Raw genomic sequence first — 26,291 nt, 5'->3', positions numbered from 1 at the left:
TACCAGGATGAAGTACATTTACCAGGATGGTGTACATTTACCAGGATGGGGTACATTTATCAAGATATGGGAACATGCCAGGATGGGGTACATTTACCAGGATGAGGTACATGCCAAGATGGGGGAATATGCCAGAATGGGGTACATTTACTAAGAAGGGGTACATTCACTAGGATGGGGGAACATGTCAGAATGAGGTACATTTACCAGGATGGGGTACATTTACCAGGATGAGGGAACATGCCATGATGGGGTACATTTACCAGGGTGAGGGGACATGCCAGTATGAGGTACATTTACTAGGATGGGGTAACATGCCAGGATGAGGTACATTTACTAGGAAGGGGGTAACATGCCAGGATGAGGTACATTTACTAGGAAGGGGGAACATGCCAGGATGAGGTACATGCGAGGATGAGGTACATTCGAGGATGGGGAGACATGCCAGGATGGGGAACATTTACCAAGATTAGGGAACATTTACCAAGATGGGGCAACATTTACCAAGATGAGGTAACATTTACCAGGATGGGGTAACATTTACCAGGATGGGGCCATGATGGGAACAAATATACCAGAATGTAGGAAACATAAAGTATATCAGGATGGGGGACATGTCAACCAGGAAGTGGCCCAGGAAGGGGGACATAACTACACAATGAAGGTGGAGGGGAGCAACTTGTATGTCTTTATGGGATTTCGAGATGTTCAGACTTTGAAATGTAGATGTGGATTACAGCGTGACCTCTGATTGCATTCCATGCTAAAATCTGCCTGTCTAGTATTGTGCATTTTTTTCCCATAAAGATTAATCTAACTGCTGTGTCTGGAAAGGACAGTGGGAGTGGCTCAGCGTCAATGTGTGGTAAGCAGGCATGAGCGTGATGCCTCCTGCAGAAGAGAAGACTGCAAAGGTAAGATTAAAATCAATTATTTATGTAATAGAATTGGTTAAATTGCTGTGTTGGCACTTGAGAAAAAAAATTGGGTTTAGAGTTACAATTTGGGCACTTGGCCTCTGAAAGGTTCGCCATGACTGCTTTAGACAAATAAGCTGACCACTTCCTCAAAAATGCCTTGGAGTCCTCATCGGGGGCTTTGAGACCAGCCATTACAACTACCTGCTCAGCAAGGTCCCTGTCAATGTGAATTGATCAACTCGAGGATCAGCTAAAGGAAAGCCCCAAGAGAGTATTTTATCATTTCTCCCCTTATTACACAGAGCAGCGTCCTTCATTGCAGATGCATCTGCGGACTCAACCAAGCTAATGGCTTAATCAGCAACCCTATCAAATGCAGCCAGAAGAGCCCTTTGGCTGAAGTGTTGACTAGGGGGAAATACTTATTCAGTCCAACCTTGGTTGATATATTAAAGAAAGTGGGCAATCTAGAAAAAAATAAAAAGAAATAAAGGGATTTCCAAACCCATCCTTTCCTGCCTTCAGAAAGTTCTTTCGGGAAGGATTTGGCCGAAGGACCCCCTACCAGTTATTAGAGTAGTTGGTCGGACTGTAGTAAGGCACGTGAATGTTTCAGGGACCCTCTAAAGATAGTAAAAGTTCCTCCCTCTGACTGTTCCCCCAGTTCGGGGTGAGACTTTCTAGTTTCCTTCCATCCTGGGAGAGGACATCCTCAAGCAGTGGATTCTTCATCTTTTGAGTTCTGGCCTCAAGCTACTATTCCAAGGTTCCCTCCTCAGAATTTTTTAGTCACACCAATAAGAGCTTCACTAACGAAACAGCTTTGCTTAGAAATTGAAATATGAAACCTGTGGCAAAAGGCGGTTCTATTGGATGTCCCTGACAGGAGAAGGGGGCGGTTAGCCTGGCAATAGCGCCCAGAGTCTTACAAAAATACTATCTGAGGTTACAGTTCATCTAAAATAGAAGGAAGTCCTCTTCATTCAATATCAGGATGACTTCCTGGTTATCGTCAGGTCTGCCAACATTGTGCCAGCTCTTTACAAGAGGTGTATTCTTCCTTGATGGGTTTGGGATGGCTTATAAACCTAGAAAGGTCGAGGTTATCTCTAAGTACGGTTCAGATTTTTCTGGGGTTCACTTTGAATTTAGATACTAAAGTGTGTCGCTTTCCAGAATTCAAACTGGGGATTCTCCAGGTCTAAGTGGAACAAGCCACAAAATCCCCAGGATTGTCTCAGAGGAGCCATGTTCTGGCTTGGCTCTCTTACATCCACCATCCTGGTAGTTCTTTGGGCCCAAGCACATAACAGAGTCCTTTATTGGGACAGCCTGGGAAATCGGGCTATTCTCTGATGTCAGCTGGACGAGAACATTATCCTCCAGCTCGTCAGTTATATCCCTGAATTGGTGGCTGATTCTTTAAAACTTAAGTAAAGGCATGCCTTGGATGAACGAGGTGTCCAAGGTACTTACCACTGATGCAAGTCTGAAAGGTTGGGGGGCTTACCTGCAGGGTCGTCTAGTCCTGGGAGTGTGTTTTGGAAGAGAAGCTAGTGTTTCCTCAAATACGAGGAAATTGCTCGTTGTTGGAAAAAAAAGTAGGTCACTTCCTACCCTCTCGGACTAGTCATCATGTGACAGCTCTCTCAGGCAATTAGTCAGCAGGGGCATACCTGGATTCCCAAAGGGGTACTTGTTCCAGCTCATCAATGGAGATAACAAGCAGGACTTTACTTCTAGCAGAGGGTCATCTGAAGTCCCTGTACAAAAGACTTCTCAGTCACAGCAGGCTAAGGCTAGGAGACTGGGCGTTGAAAAATTACATTTTCGATCAGATAGCAGAAATGTTGGGTGTCCCATAGAAAGTTTTATCTTCGCGAGCATAAAACAAACAGGAGGATCCAACAGTTTGATTCTCTAAATCCTAGGGGTCAACCTCACATGGTGGACGCTCTATTAATGAAATTAAAATTTGGCATGGCTTACACCTTTCCTCCTGTAGCCCTGATTCCAGCAGTTCAGAGGAAAGTTCAGGGGACAGGGCAACATTAATCTTTTTTGCCAATGAGACCGTGGTGTCATCGGCTAAACAAATCTCAATCACCAGGCCATGGGTTTTGCCGAAACTGCCAGACCTTCTCTCCCAAAGCCCAGCTCTCCACCCCCTTACAAGCAGGTTACATATGACCGTGTGGGAACTGGAAGGTCATTTTCAACAAAAAAAGGAATTCTCTCCTGGTCTAATCTCTACTCTTATGCAGTGCAGAAAAGCAGTTTCGACAGATCTACAGCACAACCTAGATGGAATCCTTATCATCCACGGGGGCTAGACTAGATGGCCCAGTGCTAGTTGCAGTTATCTTAGAGTTCCTTCAAAAAAGGTTTACGGTGGGGTCCATCAGTTAGCATGCTAAAGGTTCAGGTATTGGCCTTGACTGCCTGGTACAACTGTGACCTAGCAGGAAACCACCTGGATTTTCCATTTTTCCGGGGCATGTTCTTGAGCCAAACCCAAGCACAGTATAGCTTTACCTCCATGGGACCTTGATTTCATCCTGTCAGCCGTGTCAAAGCCCCTATTTGAGCCTTTAAAATCTATCCATGAAGACTATCATCCTGATAGCCTTAACATCACCACGCACGGTTAGTGACACCCAAGCCCTATCCATAGTGATAGAGTAATCCTGAAACCTAACCCTACTTATCTCCCAAAAGTAGTTTCTAGCTTGTGTAAGTCTCACAATATTGTTCTTCCATCCTTTTTATGATGGTAAGAAAGATCAGAAGGAAGGGTGGCATTGCTTGGATGTTAGTCGTTGCCTTAAAGTATACTTGTCAGTTGCCAGTGCCTGCAGGAATGACAAGTCCTTGTTTGTACTGTTTTAAAGTAATTGGAAAAGGCTCAAAGCTTCTAAATCCCCTTTAGCTAGGTGAATCAGAAAAGCCATTTCTGTCACTTTCTCAGCTAGTGAGAGGCAGGAGCCTGCAGGACTGAAAGCGCACTCCACGAAGGCGATGACATCTTCTTTTGCTGGAAGATCGGAGTGCACCATTGAGCAGATCTGTAAGGTGGCCACGTGGTCTTCACCTTCCACTTTCTACAAGCACTATAGGTTGGGCTTATACTTCACTGATCTCACCTTGGGATAAGGGTTCTGCAGGTTATAGTTCTCTCCCGCTCCCACCCCCCTTCATTTTTTTTCCTATCTTTGTAATTCTCTTGTAGTGCTGTCATGGGTGCTAGAAAAATACAAAATTACTTACTGGAAATGCGCGTTTTTCTAAACCCATGACCGCATCCTTACATTCCCTCCCTGCACCTGGGTGTATTACTAGTACTTTGGTTTTCAATCCTCTTCACATGGATGAAAATCAAAAAACAATGGAGTCATATTCCAATTTTTAGATATAAAATGTACAAACTTTATTAATTATTGAATATTCATAAAATGTACACAAACATTGTTACAGGGGGAAATAAAGTGCAGGAAGGTAGGACAGCAGTTACCACAATACAGGAAAAGTCCAGGGGTACAATTCCAAAATACTAGCGTGCACCCAAAAAAAGATGTCAAGTATATGTTTAAATGTAAATATGCTAAGCCTCAACAGTCAGGGGAGACCTTATTAGTGTCTGACACATATATGGAGTGTGCAACTAAATAAGGGTTCTCACTCCCACATGCGTGGACATAAGCGCAACCACGTAATAGTAATTAACATAGTCAGTCAAGCTGACTCAGCTGACTGCAACAAGTGTGTTCAAATATAACCGGGCTGTACCACGAGTGTGGGGGGAGATCCCCATTTAGTGCCAAACAAATGGAAAGTGTGTAAATTTTAAGGCTCTCTCTCCCATACACATGGGCTAGGCACATGCACCTATATGGTAGATGACACAATTAGCCACTAGGGGCAGGCTACATGCGGTAGTAAGCGGTAATAAAAGTCAAATGTGCTCACCCATTATAATATTCAAACTGGTAAGTGCTGTCCAGGGGCCCCGACACTCGTTTTGCGGTGGGCTTCCTGAAGGGGCCATGCATCAGCTGTGTGTCCAGGGCTATATATAGCCCGATATGTCCGTGAGATGATTCACGTAGTTAGCACATGCGCAGCGCGAGCGGACGCCACGAGCACATCACTTTCGGTCTCACGATGATGACGCGGGTCAGAGAAATCCCTGGTAACGTCACTGTAGTCCCGCCCGCATCATCCATAGAGACCTTCAGAGATGCGTCCAAGCTGTCAGATCGCAACACACATGCGCAGGAATTATCCCACGGAGTGTAACAGTCATGAGCGTGATAGCGAAGGTAAGTATAAACAAAGGGATCGCAGAAGGGGACACATTACACAACAATCCGTCAGAGAGCAGTTCTCTTTTTTACATATAAAGATAAAAATACATTATAACATTAAGAGAATGGCGCGCAGAGGCATTTTTTCATTCCAGAGTAATAGTTCCATCAATTGGAAAAAGCAATCCCCAAAGCCTATACGAATAGAAAGAAAGGTAAAAAGAAGGAATAAGAATTAAAAATATAAAGACACACAATTTAAAACTAAGGACTTTAAATGTTTTTTTAAATCACAAGAAAGGAGCAAAACTCTGTTGCTTATTCAGACCCCAGGGTTTTAATGTACCTAGAATATGAATCCAGCGACATTCTCGCTGCGCCAAAAGGCACTTCTTCATATCCCCACCTCTAGAACCCATCCTAATCAGTTCGATGCCCCGAACCCGAAATCCCGTATGATCACAATTATGGTGAACTCGAAAATGCCTGGGGATGGGTTTGAGAAAAGCCGTCTCCTCCGCGGTACATGCCGCCAGGATATCCCTGACGTGTTCCCGTGTGCGCACACGCAATTCCCTAGAGGTGAGACCTACAAATATTAAATTGCAGGTGCATGTAGCATAATACACTACATATGTGCTACTGCATGATATGTAGTTAAGTATTTTAAACTCCCTGTGATTTAACAAAACATATATTTAAAGTCCTTAGTTTTTAAATTGTGTGTCTTTTATATTTTTAATTCTTATTCCTTCTTTTTACCTTTCTTTCTATTCGTATAGGCTTTGGGGATTGCCTTTTCCAATTGATAGAACTATTACTCTGGAATGAAAAAATGCCTCTGCGCGCCATTATCTTAATGTTATAATGTATTTTTGTCTTTATATGTAAAAAAGAGAACTGCTCTCTGACGGATTGTTGTGTAATGTGTCCCCTTCTGCAATCCCTTTGTTTATACTTACCTTCTCTATCACGCTCATGACTGTTACACTCCGTGGGATAATTCCTGCGCATGCGTGTCGCGATCTGACAGCTTGGACGCATCTCTGAAGGTCTCTATGGATGATGCGGGCGGGACTACAATGACGTCACCAGGGATTTCCCTGACCTGCGTCATCATCGTGAGACCGGAAGTGATGTGCTCGTGGCGTCCGCTCGCACTGCGCATGCGCTAACTACGTGAATCATCTCATGGACATATCGGGCTATATATAGCTCTGGACACACAGCTGATGCATGGCCCCCCGAGGAAGCCCACTGCGAAACGCGCGTCGGGGCCCCTGGACAGCAATTACCAGTTTGAATATTATAATGGGTGAGCATATTTGACTTTTTTTTTACTACCGCTTACTTCCGCATGTAGCCTGCCCCTAGTGGCTAATTGTCATCTACCATATAGGTGCATGTGCCTAGCCCATGTGTATGGGAGTGAGAGCCTTAAATTACACACTTTCCATTTGTTTGGCACTGAATGGGGATCTCCCCCCACACTCGTGGTATAGCACGGTTATAGTTGAACACACTTGTTGCAGTCGGCTGAGTCAGCTTGACTGACTGTGTTAATTACTATTACATGGTTGTGCTTATGTCCACACATGTGGGAGTGAGAACCCTTATTTAGTTGCACACTCCATATATGTCAGACACTGAAAAGGTCTCCCCTGACTGTTGAGGCTTAGCATATTTACATTTAAACATATACTTGACATCTTTTTTTGAGTGCACGCTAGTATTTTGGAATTGTGCCCCTGGAATTTTCCTGTATTGTGGTAACTGCTGTCCTACCTTCCTGCACTTATCTCACCCTGTAACAATGTTTGTGTACATTTTATGAATATTCAATAATTAATAAATTTTGTACATTTTATATCTAAAAATTGGAATATGACTCCGTTGTTTTTTGATTTTCTATATGTGACGGGGTGTACAACAGAGCAAAGGATGGACGAGGCCGAGGGACGATCCAACAGGTTTATTCACAAGGACACTGGAACAGCACACGATAAGTCCACGTAAAACAGATTCGGGGGCCCTTCCCGACAATCCTCGGACCGGATAACAAAGTAATCGTCCTTACAGTAGTCCAAAGAGTTCCACACAATCCCACGGGCCACTGATCTCCAGTCTGTAACTGTCCATACACCGGCTCTAGGATGCAGCTTCTGCTATTCCCTCCCAGAGGATCAATCTTCTTTCTTCAAGTTTCACACAGACTGACTGAATCTCCCAGGTAAGCAGAGTTTACACTAGTTGGACTCTAGGCCCACCTCCCCCTACTCCCAGGGATGGAAGTGCCTCAAGAGGATACCTTAGTGCCTCTGAACACCTGGACAGTGAGCTTGCAGATGACCAGGCTGCCCACATTGATAACATCTGCGCTGCGTCTCACTCCTTCCAGTTTGCCTTCTGGAGAAGTAGGTAGGAGACCTTGGTGACTGATAGGGAGGTGCAGGTGCTGGAGGTGGTTGTCGATTTGGTGGATGACTCCACTGGATAGATAGGCATGTGGCCCGCAGATGTCCGGGATGTCCACAGCTATAACATCTTCGCTCTTCTACTTTCTCTCCTCGTCGCATTCCAGAAAATGTGGTAGAAACAACTGGAGGCACATACACACGGGTATCCACATGAGGTGGTGATCTAGGAGATTGAGGAACATTGGGCACTGAAGGACAAGGAACCTCTGGTGTTGGGGAGCTGGTCATTTTTGCTCCCTCTGCTAGCAGCTTCTTCCACTGAGGCTTGATAGTGACCACCTCATCAGCTAGAGCAGCAGCTTGTTCCACAGTTGACGGCTTTCTCTCACGCACCCATTCTCTGATTTCCGCAGGGCACCTGGCATAGAACTGCTCTTTCAGGATGACCTGGAGGAAGGTCTCCCAAGTTAAGGCCCCCTCTCCCTCCAGCCAGCGATGGCACACTTGTTTCAGTCTGTGGGCAAACATCTTGAAAGACACTTCTCCATCACAGGCTAATGTACGGAACTTAGTCCTATAAGTATCTGGGGTCACGGCATAATGTTCCAGAATGGTCTGTTTCATCTCCCCATACTCACAATTCCACTGAGGGTCCATAGCTCTATAGGCGTCGGCAGCTCCACCCTCCAAGAGGCCCACCAGGTGTCTGACTCGCTCTCTTTCTGGGACTTCCATTAATCGGCACTGATGCTCAAAGTCCTGAAAGAAGCCCTCAATGTCACCTGCAGCTTCATTAAATGTCTTAAAGTCCTTGCGGGACACTCTGGAGAATTCCCTCATAGTTGGTGCTGTGGTTACAGTTTGTCTGGAGCCTCTAGCTGCTTCCACAGCAAGCCTCTTCTCCAGCAATGCTGCCCTCTCTTGAGCTCTGCGAATGGCATCCATCTTATATTCAATGGTGACCTCATCTCCAAGCAGTGCCATCTCCTCCTCATACCACACAACCCATTGACTTTTTTGGGTATTTACCTCCAGCTCCCGTCTTTCCTCCCTTTGCTGTAGAAATTGTTCCTCGGTGCCATCTTGCAGGCAAGCGTTTTCCAATGCCTCAATTAGTTGCTCCTTGGAGAGTCCTTTGTAGCCGACTCCTAATTCACGGGCCATTGTTTGTAGGCTCACCACAGTCCAGTTCCTGTATCCTGAGGTTCTGATTCCAGATGTTAATGGGCCGTTGTCCTCCATTCTTTCTGCTCTGATCCCGCCGCTGCCAACCAGTTTGTGACGGGAGTGTACAACAGAGCAAAGGATGGACGAGGCCGAGGGACGATCCAACAGGTTTATTCACAAGGACACTGGAACAGCACACGATAAGTCCACGTAAAACAGATTCGGGGGCCCTTCCCGACAATCCTCGGACCGGATAACAAAGTAATCGTCCTTACAGTAGTCCAAAGAGTTCCACACAATTCCACGGGCCACTGATCTCCAGTCTGTAACTGTCCATACACCGGCTCTAGGATGCAGCTTCTGCTATTCCCTCCCAGAGGATCAATCTTCTTTCTTCAAGTTTCACACAGACTGACTGAATCTCCCAGGTAAGCAGAGTTTACACTAGTTGGACTCTAGGCCCACCTCCCCCTACTCCCAGGGATGGAAGTGCCTCAAGAGGATACAACCTTGCATTTTAGGGGGTGATTACCTACAACAATAGAAATGTACACAGAAGTAGTTCAAATAAGACAATGAACCCAGCTTGAAATAGGAATCTGTACAGCAAGATACACCTCCCCCATAGCCCACCATCACACTATATGTCTGGAGTTTCCATATGAGTGCCAATGATGTGTCGGATGATTTTGATCTCTTCACATGGATGTATGATGGTTGTGGTTTTGTCATAACAAGGTTCCTTTTACCGGAGGTCCTTTCATGCTCTGTAACAAACTGATGTGGGGAGAGGTACCACCCTTTTTATCCTGCAGGCTTCCTGTCCTTGAAGGGCGGATCCCCTCTCCCATGGTGCTGTCAGACTAAAAACGCATTACCGGTAAGGAATTTTGTATTTTTGCACTCCACTTTGGAGATTCAGACAGCTAGTGTAAGGGCAACCAACCAATCAGTCACCGGTACAGTTTGGGTTCGCCCATCACTAATACAAAATTTGAGGCTGAAGTAATATTTTTGTGGAGAAAAAGTAAAATCTTCATTTTTTTTTTTTTTCCTTCCACATTGCTTTAATTCCTGTGAGCCAGGGTTAATAAACTTCTCAAATGTGGTTTAGAGCACCTTGAAGTATGCAGTTTTTTAAAATGGTTTTACTTTTGCTATCTCTGTCACATAGGCCCTTCAAATTCACTTCATATGTGATGTCGGCCCTAAAAAAAAAAAAATAAAAAAAAAAAAAGTTTTTGTAAATGTTGTTGGAAAAATTTAGAAATTGCTGATTTAAACTTTTAGGCTATGTGCCCACGCTGCGGATTTACCGCGGATTTTGCCGCGGATTTACCCCGGATTTTCCGAAAATCTGCAGCAGCGGCACTTCCAAGCCATTTCAATGGCATTTTGGAAATGCTGTGTCCATGCTGCGGATTTTTCCGCGGCGGATTTGACGCGGATTTTGATCCGGAAAAATCTGCAGCATGTCAATTATTGGTGCGGATTTTGGGTATAGAATGGGGAAAAAAAAAAAATCCGCATCAAAATCCGCGGCAAAAATAAGGTGCGGATTTGCCGCGAAAGTCGCGGATTTTCATGCAGAAAAATCCGCAGGTACATTCTACCGTGGACACATAGCCTTAAAGTGATCCTGTCAGGTGCAATATGCACCCAGAACCATGAGCAGTTCTGGGTGCATATTGCTGATCCCTGCCTAATCATTCCTGTATCTAGTAGTATAGATAGAGATCTTTATACAAAATATTTCTAAAGAACCTTTACGATATGCTAATGAGGGGAGGGACCAGTCGCAAGGGTATTAGTTCCTGTTAGTTCCTGGAAGCGTGACACCATGCGGACACATACGGTTGTGTATGAAGCACACAACCGCATGGTGTCACACTTCCACTGTAAATAAATAAACTGTACTGCATCTGTGCTGGATTCCGTTTCCGTCAAAACGACGCAAATGTGAAACCGGCCTAACACGCTAATTAAGGTCTGAAACCTTTGTCAAAGGTATTTGAGCACACAAATCTCCAAGGGTGCCCAAACCTTTGCATCTGCCCATTTTCCTTTTCGTAATTTTTCAAGTATAAAATTAAATTTATTTTTTTTGCCTAAAATACAAAGGAAATGTGTCCTCTTTAACATTTATGCTTTTTAGAGATAATTTCGTCTTCAACTTGCTTAACTGTTCACAATAAGTCATTTTGACCAGGGATGCCCACATTTTTCTTGACAATTTCTGCCTCTTTAGCCCATTCAAAATATTTCTGTAGTTTCACATTTGTGGACTCAAACCATGTATTTTTATTTTAATGAAGCTATGATAATACCCATTGCAACCTTGGTCTAGTGATGACAGGTTTGTACTCCATTCATATTTTTTTTTCTTGCAGAGTAGAAAATGCTTGTGCAAAACTGGTCCAAGCTGCACAGATGCTCCATGCTGACCCATACTCTGTCCCAGCTCGTGATTATCTCATTGATGGGTCCAGAGGGATACTATCTGGCACTTCAGACTTACTCTTGACATTTGATGAAGCCGAGGTAGGTAGTGCTTGTGTTTATGCAATCGTATGTGTTTGATAATTTTTTAACACATTTTCACATTTCTAAATGTTTACATATCTTTTACTATTGCAGACACCAGCCAGCAGTGTTCATTATAGAGCAATTTTATTTTTGTACTTTGTCTTTGTTATTTTTAACATGACAAAGAAGAAGAAAATCTGTGCTAGTACCGATAATGGTAATTTAACTCTCCACATGCCAATTTCAATCGCCACAGCAGCATGTACATGGTGTACAGAGTCAGCAGAGCGATCATTGGGGCCGATGGATGCCATGACAGCCAGAGGTCAAACAATTGCCTCCATGTCTGCCATATTAAGGAAGCTAGTTATCCCTGCTCAAAAGAAGAGTAATAATTTGTATGTCCATTTGAAGCACATATAAGCCACTGCAATTCAGGAGTATTGTAGTATGTTAGAACAGCAAGGGACAGTTAACATAGAGGTTACCGTATTTTTCGGACCATAAGACGCACTTTTTCCCCCCCAAATGTTGGGGGAAAGTTGGGGGTGCGTCTTATGGTATGACTATAGGGCTGCGGCCGGGAATCTGGGTGCTGCGGTGGAGCAGGTCATCGGGGGCACGAGCAGGCAGCAGCAGTGCCTGCAGTGACCACGTGGGCCCGCTCATTACTTGTGCACGCCCATCCCCCGCCCATTTCTCAGCGCAGAAGCCGGCGCTGCCAGGTGGGCGGAAGGACGAGCGGGGATGCGCGCATAGCAAAGAGCCGGCCCGCATGATGACCCCTGGCAATTACAGCCTGGAGTGATTATGTGCAGCTGTATTCACTGCCCCCCGCACGTCATCATCAGCGCGGGGTGCAGTGAATCGGTGTACTCACCCGTCCCCGTGTGTGGAGCCGTCCCCCTGCAGCACGCGATGTCTTCCTGTCTGTGCTGATCGGCACAGACAGGAAGACATCGCGGTGCTGCAGGGGAACGGCTCCACACACACAGGTCAGCGTGCCAGAGAGGAAGATATGATCTGTGCTGGAGGGAGTGAGGAAAAGGTGAGTATAAACGTTTATTTTTTTTATCTGTGCTATAGGATACAGGCCATATACCAGGATGGTATATGAGCAGGATGGGAGTATATGAGCAGGATGGATGGGGGTATATGAGCAGGATGGGGGTATATGAGCAGGATGGGGGTATATGAGCAGGATGGGGGTATATGAACAGGATGGGGGTATATGAACAGGATGGGGGTATATGAACAGGATGGGGGTATATGAACAGGATGGGGGTATATGAACAGGATGGGGGTATATGAACAGGATGGGGGTATATGAACAGGATGGGGGTATATGAACAGGATGGGGGTATATGAACAGGATGGGGGTATATGAACAGGATGGGGGTATATGAACAGGATGGGGTTATATGAACAGGATGGGAGTATATGAGCAGGATGGATGGGAGAATATGAGCAGGATGGATGGGGGGTATATCAATAGGATGGGGGTATATGAACAGGATGCTGGTATATGAGCAGCATGGGGGTTTATAGCAGGATCATATACAAGGCAGGAGGATCATTACCAGGATGGGGTACCTTAGTAGAGAATTTGGCGACATTACCCCCATAACAGTGTCAGCAGCAGATCCTTGCCCCATAACAGTGTGTCATGACCACATTTTTTTTGCTTAAAGTTATATTTTCCTATTTTCCTCCTCTAAAACCAGGGTGCATCTTATAGTCCGGTGCGTCTTATAGTCCGAAAAATACGGTAAATGGCCCCTCCTCACCTCCTATCCTCAGTGTTTGTTTTTTGTTTTGTTTTTTTAAATGACCACAGAGTATGAATGCTCAAAATAGCAAGGAATGAAGGAATACCTAATGAGCGGAAGGGTGGAAATTATCAGTGCTGTTGTGGAGGGTTCCCTATAAAAGCAATTACCAGTAAGGCTAATCCCAATTTTCTCACCTAACTCTCCACATCAGCACAACAGGGGGAATATCATAGAAAAATTCTCAGTGGCATGATTGCCTGAAGGACTTTCCTCCCAAAGGCCAAATCCGTATTGAACATTAAATCTAATCTATAATGCTTATAGAAGGTAGGGACCGAGGACCAGGTGACTGCTCTGCAAACCAGGAGACTGACCTGGCTCTTGTGGAGTGAGCTCTCAACTTCTCCCTGGTGTAGTAGACTCTGACTTCTGTATGCTTCACAATGCTTTCTTAATCCAGTTGGTTTCGGTACTTTTCAAAGTCTTTTTTTTCCCTTGTTTGTCTGCAGTACTGGATAAAGTGATTCTGGTACGTCCACGACTGTTTGGAAATAATGAAGAATGGTTCTCTGTACGTCTAACAAATAAAATTTCTTTTCTTTGTGGATTGTTCGATTGTGGCAGATGGACAGGAGAAATATCTCCTGGGACTTGGAATTCTGATGTTCGTTTTTAGTAAAAAAAAAAAAAAAAGAGAAGTCTGGATGAAACACAATTCTATCTTCTAGGACCCTAAGATATGGTTCTCTGCCTGTTAGATCCTGTAGACCACTAAGGCTAAGTTCACACACTGCCTTTTTTTGATGCTGCGTTTTGGTGCATTTTTTGCAGAAAAAAACGCACAAACGCACCTGCGGCAAAAACGCGTAAAAAAAAAAAGCATGCGTTTTTACCACGTTTTGCTGAGTTTTGCCTCACTTCATTTTTATGCATTTTTTATCAGTGAACAATGCCATTAAAGATTGTTGAAAAAAAAAAAAAGAAAAAAGGTCTGATGTCATTTCCTTCTTTGATATGTTCTTCATTCTCCACTAGTGTATGCAGGAGAGCAGCTGCAGAACTACAAGGCTTAGCATGCTCCATGCAGGACTGTATGCTGGAGGGAAAGGCAGGGGGAGCAGAACTAAAAGGCTCAGCATACACCATCCAATAGTGTATGCAGGAGAGCAGACAGCAGCTGCAGAACTAAAGGCCCAGCATCCTCCATCCAATAGTGTATGTAGGGGAGCAGACAGCAGCTGCAGAACTACATAGGCTCAGCATCCTCCATCCCGGACTGTATGCAGGAGTTTTTTGCCCCCCAAAAAATTGACGTGGGCTTCGCCATATTTTTGTGTGCTAGCCATGTACAGCAGGCAGGTACGGGCTGCCCCCAACCCCCAGCTGTTGATTTGTACTCTGCTGGGAACAAAAAATATAGGGAAGCCCTTTTTTTTAATTATTTCATGAATTTCATGAAATAATTTAAAAAAAAAAAATGACTTGGGCTTCGCACAATTTGTGAGTCCAGCCAGGTACAACTAGGCAGCTGGGGATTGGAATCCGCAGTACAGAGTGCCCAAGCTTTCTGGGCATCCCCGCTGCGAATTGCAGTCTGCAGCCACCCCAGAAAATGGTGCTTTCATAGAAGCGCCATCATCTGGCGCTGTATTCAACTCTTCCAGCTGCCCTGATGCCGGGTGGCTCGCTTGGTAATAATGGGGTTAGGGCTAGCTGTATATTATCAGCTGGCCCTAAACCCGAAATTCATGGTATCACGCCAATATTAGACATGGCCACCATGAATTTCTAGTACAGATAAAAAAAACACAACACACAGAAATATATTTTTATTAGAAATAAAACACAACACAATTAGTGACCCCCCCTCCCCCTCTGCAGTAATCCTGGGTCAAGGGTCCCACGCCGTCCAATCCGGGTCCAATATAATCTGATCGGTTTGCTGGAAGGCAAAGTGATCAGGTGATGTGTCAAGTTCAAAGATGTGAATCACAAGACACATCGGCTGATTGTATAAACGCAGTGTATACAATCAGCTGATGCATCAGTGAAAAAAAAATAAATATACACACGTCCGTCCTGACTCCTGTCTGATCACTGCAGGAACTGCCGGTAAGCAGCTGATGAAGTCTCCTGACGGCATCAGCCGGCCTGGCGGTAAAAAGCCGGCGTCACCGCGAGACTTATGATCAGCTGATGCGTCAGGTGACTGCATCAGGTGATCACCGCCAGGTCCTGCAGCCATTGGAAGTCTGCACACAGCCAGAGCGGCGCTACCGGGAGAGGAGCTGGGAGCGGACATGGCATCGGGAGTCTGCAGACAGGTGAGTATGACATTTTTCTTTTCTACTGTTCACATTTAATTTCACCGCTGCCTCCACCTCCCGCCCGGACATGGCGCCGCACGGGAGCTGACATGGCACCGGACGAAAGGTGGAAGCAGCGGTGGCGGTACCGGGAGGATTCGCGCTTCTGTGTTTACTGACAGAAGGAATACTTTTCCTGTACATGTCACTGTCCTACCCACCCCTTGCGTTTTATAGCTGCGTTTTTAGTTATAGAAATGCACTAAAACGCAGCTATATTTGCAATTTGCGTTTTTCATTGCATTTTTGAGCATCTCATTAAACTCAATGGGTGGAAAAACGCAAAAATAATTGACATGCTGCATTTTTGTGGGCATCACAAAAATGCAGCTAAAAAAAAAAAACGCTGTGTGCAGACAGCAAAAATGAAAACTCGTAGACTTTGCTAGGAAAGCAAAGTCATGCAGTTTTCTGAGCAAAAATGCCAGGAAAAACACAGTGTGAACTTACCCTAAGGCTATGTGTGCAGGCTGCATCTCTGTGGTGACCACAAAGATGCAGCGTTTTTGGCAAAAATGCATCCAAAAAATGCATGCATATTTTTACGTGTTTTTACCGCATTTTTGCCCAATGCGCTTTTTAAGTCAAATCTATTGACTGGAAGAGCTCAAAAACGCTGGCAAGAAATGCATAAAGAATTGACATGCTGCATCTTTATGATCACCACAATGATGCAGCTAAAAAAAACTGCAACGTGCGGACAGCAAAACTGAAATTGCATAGACTTTGCTGGGAAGGAAATTCATGCAGTTTTGAGACCAAAACTGCACCCAAAAAAAACACGGCAAAAAAATGCAGCGTGCGCACAAGGCCTAACTCTTCTTGCCGTTGTTATGGCTACAAGGGAAGCTACCTTCCAGGACAATTTATTTAAATCCACTGAGGCTATTTGCTCAAGACTGTAGAGATAGGCCCTTGAGGACAATATTTAGGTCCCAAGGTGGCATTAAATTGGTCTTTCTTTCTGCAGTCATAAATCTTCTTATCCATCGATGATTTGTTAAATCCTGCTCATAAATAACTTAAGGCTGACACCTGGACATTGAGGGTACTATGTTTTGAGCGTTTTCCCACACCATCCTGTAGCATATACAGTGGAACCTCACTTAACGAGTAACCCAGTTAACGAGAATTTCGCTTAACAAGCAAAGCTTTCTGTAAAATTGTAACTCTGTTTACGAGAAAGCTTTGCTGTACGAGCAAAATACTCACCGCACACACTTCCGGTTCTGAACATCCACCGCGCCCTAACCCGCACTTGCAGTCCACACAAACACACATAAGCACGTACAAACACACACACATGCACACACATACAGTATTATGCTCATTTTACCTTCCGTTCCACCGCCGGCCTCATGGTTCGTGTAGTCCGCCGGTACATCGCGACGTCCTCGCGGCGAACTAAAAGCCCCAGGAGGCCGGCAATGGAACAGAAGGAAAGGTGAGCATAATATGTGTACCTTCCGTTCCATCGCCGGCCTCCTGGGTCCTGTAGTTCGCCGCTCCAGGCTTTGTATCGGTAACCATTGGCGACGAGGCAGGAACTTCCGCTGTCAGGCGCTACTCAAAGGCAACACGCTGACCAATCAGAGGCAAGCGGCTCTGCCTTTGACGTCAGCGCTCTGGGTGCGGACGTTCCTCCCTCGTCATGGTTACCCGATACACAGCCCGTACCAGCAAACAGCAAGTCCCAGCAGGCCAGCGATGGAACGGAAGGTAAGGTGAGCATATAATATGTGCGTGTGAGTTTGTGCATGTGTGGAATGGCACAACATGGCACAAGGATGGGACATTTAACAAGTTGTGGAACGAATTGTCTGCATTGCAGTGATTTCTTATGGGAAATCTTGCTTTGCTGAACGAGTAACTTGGTTAACAAGCACACTCCCAGAACGGATTGTTCTCATTAACCAAGGTTCCACTGTATAATATTCTGGATATGTCTGGATGAAATGGGTCTAGAGAAACCGCCCCATACCATGAAATAAAGGTCTTCAATATTTTTTCAGAGATTGTTTTAGTTGTCTGTTTTGTGCTATTCTGAAGGGTACCTGTGACCCTATCTGATAGACTATTTGCTTTGAAAAGTTCAGCTTCACAAAAGCAGCCATATGGAAAATTAGACATTGTAGAATGCTGTGGACAGGAGGGAGGATTAGAGTTTCCTCCGACCACAGGTTGTTTTAAAGTCCCGAACAAGCTCCTTTGGAGCAAAAATTGTGCTGTGCGCTATAAGGATTGTATTGCCTCCCTCCATCCTGATATATTTTTTTTTTTTAATTGTTTTTGGTAGTATATTTATTGATTGTGGGGAAAGCGTAGGCCAACTTGAATTCCCAGGGATGGGCAAATGTATTGTGAGGCGGTGACAGGTGTCATTTATGAAGGTCGCTATATATCCCCCAGAATGTGCTTGGAGACCTTGTGAAACCTGCTGGAGTGTGTTCTAATTACAGTCACCACTGTGAATGCAACACAAAATAAGAGGATGGACTTGTTCAAGATATGTGACCAAGTATCTTGTTTAATTAAACCAGTTTTCGCTTTTATTTTTGGAGAGTTCTTAGGTTTGGTAGTGGGACGGAACTCTTCCTCTAGTTCGAGTTTTTCAATTCGCTCATGTCCAGGAAACACTTTTTAATCCTGCAGAGCCAGCAGGGTGTCTCACTCTGGGATCCACATTGACTGAGCAACATGTGCTATGTATGCCGCCTGTGTGGAGTGAACACAAGCCAGCACTGAAGTATCTGGACTTTTAGTTGTGGACTGCATGATATGTGAATCGGCTGTGTCTGGGTGTACAGGTCTGTAATCCTTTATCATATGAAATAAAGACTGTGGTGTGAACAAGAACCTGGGTCACTGCCTCACTGGACTGGCTCTGTATAGCCACTGCCTCACAGTATCCACTGCCACACACTTTGGATCCAGGGAGTAGTATTGATCTACTGTTGTGTTTTGATGGTTTGCAAATGAGTCCACTTCTGGATGGCCCCATTTCCTGATGATCATCTGAAAAATCATGGTCTTCAGGCTCCACTTGCCCTGTTGCATGTGTTTCCTGCTAAGAAACTCTGCTTGTGTGTTGGCGTAACCTCTTAGATGGAGTGCCAATAGAGAAAGAAGATGTTGCTCTGTTCAAGAGAAGATTTTTGCTGAGATTGCCCTTAGATGCCTGTATTTCATGCTTTCCTGATGACGAAGGTGAGCTACTGTTGTCAGAATATATATCCTGACCTGCTTCCCCTACAGTTTTGAGGGTCTCTTATTCCACTTTCTGCGCTCTGACGTTTGATTTCAATACTGATCTCTTGTAGCCAGACCCCTTGGATAGAAACCCGGGAGCCTACTGCTCCCCATCCCCATTTACTGGCATCTGTCATTATAGTTGACAGTGGGAATTGAATCCATAATAATCCTTATATTAGATTCTCTGGCCTGAGCTACCAACCCCGGGAGGATCTTACTTGAAATTAAAGCAAATTCTTCTGTTTAGAGATTTGGGGTATGTGTTCTGGCAGGACAGTATATAAGTTTAAAGAATTCTTGTATGAAGCTTGGGACTATAGTACTGCTTGGATACATGATGTCATGGATTCCAAACCTTAGGTAGACTGACTTGTTATGATTTTGTGGAGGAGAATGTCTGGATCTTATTCACATTTGCTTGTCTTTTGGCAGAAAGGGTGCCTGTTTTTGAGAATCTAGATGCAATCCCAGGAAAACATTTTTTTTCTGGTTGATGGATTTGTTAAACTTTTGCAGATTCACCAATCATCCCAAAGATGTTTGGATCTGCAGTGTTATTTTTACATGTTCCCTGAGAAGTGGTACAGAAAGAGCCATGGTTAAGAAGTCTCGTTGAGATAAGTAATGATCATTACCTTCTGTTTCCTGACAAATTCTCCTACCTCTATCATTTTTGTGAACACACAAGGTGCTGACAAAATCCCAAAGGGTAACACATTGAATTGAAAATGAAGAGTCCGCTGTTCTTCCATAACCATGAATCTTAAAAATGTTCAGTGGTGGATATTATGGATTCCACCTTGAATCTTCTGTATACGATGTACTGATTTTAAAGTCTCTAGATTTATAATTTTACTGTCTGTTCCACTTGGCTTCTTTTTAGAAATAGGACATGGCAAATGTCATTTTCACCTATCTCTGAAACTACCCAAAAAAGAGGGGACAGTTTGATTGTTCATTGATGTCCTGATGGAGACTTTTGATCTCTGAAATGCGTTAACCTGACCTGTATAAGGATTACAGAAATGGAAAAATCAACATTTGTCCCCTGGTGATAAGCGTGGCGTACATCCGATCTTCCCTCTTTTTTGTGCATTGTACTTCGGGGCTGCGGCTGTCGCTATATTTCCATACGTTTTCAATAGGAGTTGTGACTGTCACAATTCTACAAGGTGAGTGTGTCGCTTTACTTACCCATTGGTGTTATCTAGTAAGACCCTATTGAGCTTTTTCCCTCCACAGTCTTCTCCTCTCTATCTCTGGAACTAGTGCGCTAACGACTGACATTAACAGATCTTGGGGCCCAGACATCAGAACCCTCTGTGACTTTTCAGATGTAAGGGAGGTTATTTTTAAACTATGTGGAGGGTATGAGAAGAACTCTATCTTTACTCTCTCCCTGATGCATTCCAGGATTCCTTAGTCTGTAGAAATCGTATGCCACTGGGAAAAGAAATTTGAGATTCTGCCCCCTGCCTGACATCACTGTTTATCTTGGCGCTGGTTTTTATAAATATTCCTTCTATTCTGTCTCTTCCTGGTAGCTGTGAATCCAACCGCTCTAATTATCAGTCCCTTAGGTAACTGTATGATTTACTCACACTACCGGTATTCACAGATAGCTTTAACTCAGCCCAACGATGACTTGTAGGAAGACAAGGAGAAATGCTGTAGTTTTCTTCTAGAATCTTGTATTAAGTACAAAGTAAAGGCAGGTGAAAAGGAATAATCTGTACAGGCTTATAGACATGTCTTCAGCAATGGTTCTTGTCTAGACTAAACTGAAGGAGAAGGGAGGAGCTTTCTATACAGAAGCCAACTAAGGGAGGAATATAGGGACAAACTTCATACAGTCTAAATCTGCCTAGTAACAAGGAGTTTCCTGATAGGAGGAAAAATATGCAATGCAAGAAATATATACAACAGGTTGTTCCCATTCATGGGACACAACACTCCCCATCTGAAATCATCTGATTTCACAAGTCCTCCTACGACGTAAGGAGTCGATCCTGTCCCTCGATGTCACGAAACCTGTAACAAGAAAAGAGACACAAAAAATGCAACGGTAATGCACTGAATTCAAGTCCAAGCTTGGTTGATGACGCATAGTCCTTGCGTAAAAAATTTAAAAATAGAAAAATGGAAAAAATGAATCCAAGTTCAACAAATCCATCTTCAGATCGGGGAAGCCGCAAACAAGCCAACTCTTCCTCCAACCTAATAATCCAAAGGTAAAGTTTTAGTCCAAAGGAAAAGTTCAAGGTTCAATTGGACACGGACAGTTGTGTCTCAGTACAGCAGGGGTAAAGAAAGGTACGCTCCCCGCCGTGGCAGTGTCCAATGACAAAGTTAGTTCATATACCGTCCTCCTTCGGTAAAAGTAGCACGAGTTCGGTGACACAAGAATGATTCACGCATATGTTCCAGCCGTGGCACGTTGAAGACTTGTAGAAACAGTGAGAGATGAGAATAAGACGAGCTACGGCTCGTACTGCAGATGACCAACTTGAGAAGCGTTCGAAGCGATGAGGTCTCAACTTCTGTTTTGATGTCACTGAAGTGTAGCAAGCGGAGACGACCGGTCCAATTTCCCTGTCGGATACTGGTTCCACCAGCTCGTACATGTTGCCGGTGTAGTTATCGCAGGTCTCCTCATATAAGATACTTGGAGGTGTCAGCCACATGTTGTCGCCGAGTTTGGATGCAGCAGTGAATCTCATTCCTCGGTCAGCTGGGTTTTGTTCGGTGGGAATGTGGTGCCACTGTTCGGCATGATCTCTGTCGAGGATATTTTGCGTAAACTCCACAAAGTGTTTCTCCATATCTGGTTGTCTTTTCAAGGTGGGTTTTAGAGAGGAGAACCTTGCGGTTGCTTGCTGGGAGTTGTTTGGCAACCTTGGCCTTGGAGACCGAAAGGGCAATGGGACTACCCAACTGTTAGAGTCGTTTTGAGAGAACTTTTTATCCATAATCTTTATGAATTCTTTGTCTTCTCTCATCGGTGCCAACTTGTTGTCTTCATTTGTAGACTCAAACACTGTTGACCCGAAGTTGTCATCCCAGATATAATGTGCGTCCGCGCAGTCGGGAGGCTGCTGTCGCCACCTGGTGTTGCTCAGCCTCTCTTTCATCCAGTAGTAATGCGGACATGGTCGAAAGTGAGTGCCACGATCATTTGGGAGGATGTGTGTCTTGTAGGAGGAGATCGTGTTGGGACTCTTCATTCTGCCTACGCAGACATTTCCTATGATCACCCAGCCTAAGTCGTAGCGCTGAGCGAATGGCGCGTCGTGTGGCCCGTTAATTTGTTGGTGTACTTTGTGTAGCCGGAGGATGTCCCTTCCAAGCAGAATCAGGATTTTTGCATTCTGATCAAGAGCTGGGATCTTGCTGGCGACAGTTCTCAGGTGAGGGTGGTGAAGAGCTGCCTCCGGTGTCGGAATCTCTTCCCGGTTAGCCAGTTTCTGGTTGCACTCGACGAGTGTCGGTAGAGGTATCTCCACGGTATTTTCAAGAGATGTTACCACAAGACCACTGGCTCTTCTTCCGCAAGCTTCTGAGATGCTGCTGCAAGTACCTAGTGTGTAAGGGTAGGCATTTCCTTTTAAGCCGAACAAGTGGAAGAGTTCAGACCTGGCGATTGACCTGTTGCTGTGGTCGTCCAGGATGCTGTACACCTTCACGCCCCTTTCTGGGTGACCTTTGGGATATACCCTTACTAGGCATATTTTCGCACAAGACTTGTCCCAGAGATCTTCTCCGCAGACTTTGGTGCACAAAGAGGATACTGTGAGGTGGTTTGCAGCTTGGCCTGTACTCAACCTGCCATGACTTGTGGTAGGAGAAGGTGCAGGATCAGGCTGAAATGGGTGGAGCGCTTGTATGTGATCCGTGCTGTTACATTCCATGCACTTAATTGTAACCTTACAGTCCTTGCCAAGGTGTTCTGTAGAGGCACAACACCTGAAACATACCCCAAACCTTTTCAAGAGTTCCTTTCGTTCTTGAAGGGGTTTCTTCCTGAAGCCAATGCACTTCAGAGGATGTGGCAGTTTGTGAATAGGACACTGGCGGTTTGGATTTTCCGCCTTCCCGCCTTCATTGCTCTTGTCTGGTGCTGACGTTGGTGTAGGTGGTAGAACATCGGTCTTTTTGACTGATACTTGGGCCCCTACGTTTTCTGTCATTTTGATGAGTGCTCTCATACCTGGGAGCTGGTAAAGTGGAGTCGGTGGGTTCTCCACAAGTGAAGCTGGAGTCTGCCTTACGTTCCGCGATGCCATTGATGAACTCACAGAAGTAGGAGAATGGAAGGAAGGAGACTTGGTGCTCTTTTTTTTATAGTTTGTTCCTACCATGGTCCACCTTTCCTGCACGTTGTAAGGTAACTTGGTGACTATGGGTTTCACCCCACGAGCGGTGTCCAGGTAGCTGAGACCAGGTAGGTGTGTGTCTGTTTTGGCCAGCTGGAGCTCGGACAGCAGGTTGCCGAGTTCCTGGTACTTTGACGCATCCTTGCCAGATATTTTGGGAAGGTCGTATAGTGGTTTCAGCAATGCATCTTCAATTGCTTCAGGACTGCCGAAGCCTTTCTCTAGTTTGTCCCATGCGGTTGCGAGACCAGTTGTTGGGTCGCTGATGTAGACGGATCTGAGTCTCTTGATTCTCTCAGTAGACCGTGGCCCTAGCCACCTGATTAGCAAGTCCAGCTCTTCAGCAGCCGTAATGCCGAGGTCACGCGTTGCGGTTTTGAAGGCACACTTCCACCCTCTGTAGTTTTCGGGCTGGTCGTCATACTTTGTGAGACCGGTGTTGGTAAGTTCTCGGCGGATCATGTACCTCGCAAAGTCGGACATGTCTGATCTTTCCGACATTTGGGGCACATTTGCTGACTATGTGGTGCTGGTTGCGTGGTTCATAGCTTCGTGGTTCGGGAACATGGGAAAGTACGGAGTGGCGTAGGCGTTTAGACCTGTGATCGGTTTGGTGTGTACAGTCTCTGTTGTATGCGGGGTTGGAACTACACAGTTGTTGGGAGTGTAGCGCCTTGCCGGCATGTTAGGTTGCATGTAGACATGGGCATACGGAGGTTGCTGATGCGCAATGTGTGGCTGTGCATTGGAATATGAAGCAAGATCAGGCTTGAAAGTCTGAGGTGCATTGGACTGACCTGGAAGGCTGGAAGCTGTAGGTGGATCAGTGTCTTGAAGCTCTGGAGAAGTGTTAGCGCTGACGGGAATGTTGATGGTAGTTGGCAGTTCGTCGGCTTGGCTCAGCACGTAATCTCTTGTACGCTTAAGTGAGTCTTCTGTGTCGAGATCACACAAACTGGCGCTGCCTTCTTGGCTCCCACACAGAGCTTGCTCAAAAACATTTAGCCTTGCCATGGCTGCCACATGTTCACATTCCTTCTGTAGGGCTTCAATTTCTGCTTCCTTGCGTGCAGATTCTGCTTTCATCTCTGCTTCTCTCTGGGCGAAGATGGCTTGTACTTTTGTTGTTTCTGCTTCAGCGCGCGCCTTTATGAGCTGCTCGTTGAGGGTTGAGTACCTTGATGAGCCTGATTTGAGTGAGTGTCTTGAGCTCTTAACGGACCTGGATTTGTAAGATGCTGCTCCTGACATTTGCGCAATTTTTGCTTCAGTCTCGCTCACAATGTCGCGCACGGTTTGGTCTCGTTCAGCATTAAGCTGTTGGAAGTACTGTAGTTCTTTTTGAGGCTCAGACGTATTTGATCTCAGGAGGGTAGAGGAATATTTTTTACAAATCTCTTTGTAGGACTGGTATGCTGAGTACAGTTGTTTAAGGGCTCCCTCTGATGGTAGCTCATCAGCACCGGGCGCAGATAAAACAGTCACTTGTTTTTGCACTCTTTGCCACAATAATGCTGTGTGGGTGTGCAGTTCATTTCTGGCTGTTTCTAGGTTGTCTTTAACCTTCCATGTTGGTCTGATCAACCGCTTAGATCTTTCACTGTAATTTAATTGTGAGTCCATGTCTTTCTCTTGTTGCTCTAAAGCAGGTAGTGAAAGGGTTCTCTTTACCTCAATCAGGAAGGGTGAATGCTGCTCTGCACTGGTTGTCAGGGAAACCGATACATTCTGCAAGATCAGATTGCAACATTGTATTTCCAGAGTCTCTGCTGCAGCTTACAATTAGCTTATGGTGATTCTAGGTTTATAGCTGCACACAGTTCTGATAACAGGTTAATACTTTACATTGCACTTAGTCTGAAGCTGCTATAAAGTTTTATGCTGTGGCTTATCAGCCCCTTGGGGTAATCCTTTCTCTGGATTGTATGCAGTATAGCACTCCTGGAAACAGGTTCTCTACTGATACATGAATACTAATCCCGGTCACAGCTAGTCCTTTTCACTAGCCTGTCTCTTCCTGGTAGCTCTGAATCCAACCGCTCTAATTATCAGTTCCTTAGGTAACTGTATGATTTACTCACACTACCAGCATCCACAGATAGCTTTAACTCAGCCCAACGATGACTTGTAGGAAGACAAGGAGAAACGCTGTAGTTTTCTTCTAGAATCTTGTATTAAGTACAAAGTAAAGGCAGGTGAAAAGGAATAATCTGTACAGGGTTATAGACATGTCTTCAGCAATGGTTCCTCTCTAGACTAAACTGAAGGAGAAGGGAGGAGCTTTCTATACAGAAGCAAACTAAGGGAGGAATATAGGGACAAACTTCATACAGTCTAAATCAACCTAGTAACAATAAGGAGTTTCCTGATAGGAGGAAAAATATGCAATGCAAGAAATATATACAACAGGTTGTTCCCATTCATGGGACACAACACCTTCCCCTTCTTCCTTTTGTGGTAGCTCCTTTGTCCTGTCTTCTCCTTTCCTATGTACTGTGGAGATTGGGTCTGTCGTGGATGAAAGGATTTCCGCCTAATGACTTTCGGCTCAGGTAGTGATTTTATTTTTATCGGATGCTTTTTCTAATATGCTAGTTTTGTTTAGAGCAGTCCCGGACACATTTACCCTGAAAGGGATTTGAGCAAAGTTTGGCCTTGGATAGAACATCCCCGTTCCACATTTTCAACCAAAGTGCCTGTCTTGTTTGATAACACAGAGGACCTACACTGGCTCTGCTGAGGCATCTGCTAGGAACCCTGTAGCTGTATGAAGGAGAGGTAAAGAATCTAGCAAATATTATTTTCTGGGGGTGTCCATGTTTGTGACTCCTGAGTTGATTCAACCATTTGAACATAGATCTTGCCACACAGGTGGATGCTACATTTGTTGTTAACCCCTTAATGACCCTTGATGTACTGGGTACGTCATGGTGACATGGTGCTAAACGACCCATGACGTACCCAGTACGTCATGGCGAAATCGTGGTCCCGGAGCCCCGGTGAGTGCAATCGGTGCACACAAACCTTAGATTCGGGGAGGAGGGGACCTCTGCCTGACCTCAGAGGTGGTGCCCCCTCCCCGGACCTACGGAGGCTGTGATTGGCTGAGCGGTGTTCGTCAGCCAATCACAGCCACTGTAATGTTTCAGCCATTGAAAATAGCTGAAACATTGAATTCCAGCCCTGATCAGAGC

At 45.1% G+C, this 26,291-nt stretch overlaps 1 protein-coding gene across 2 annotated transcripts in view; it reads left to right on the top strand.

Moving 5' to 3' along the window:
• Positions 1-26,291, top strand: part of VCL (vinculin) — a 341,576-nt gene that overhangs the window by 90,517 nt on the left and 224,768 nt on the right. For both annotated transcript variants that reach the window (XM_075349103.1, XM_075349102.1), the window contains exon 3: positions 11,199-11,349. In XM_075349103.1, the coding sequence (XP_075205218.1) occupies positions 11,199-11,349 (151 nt within the window). The remainder of the gene's footprint in view (positions 1-11,198; positions 11,350-26,291) is intronic.

The sequence above is a fragment of the Anomaloglossus baeobatrachus genome, chromosome 5, assembly GCF_048569485.1.
Source record: "Anomaloglossus baeobatrachus isolate aAnoBae1 chromosome 5, aAnoBae1.hap1, whole genome shotgun sequence".
Classification (NCBI taxonomy): domain Eukaryota; kingdom Metazoa; phylum Chordata; class Amphibia; order Anura; family Aromobatidae; genus Anomaloglossus; species Anomaloglossus baeobatrachus.
Note: the sequence above shows the minus strand (reverse complement) of the source record. Positions and strands in the feature narration are given on the sequence as shown.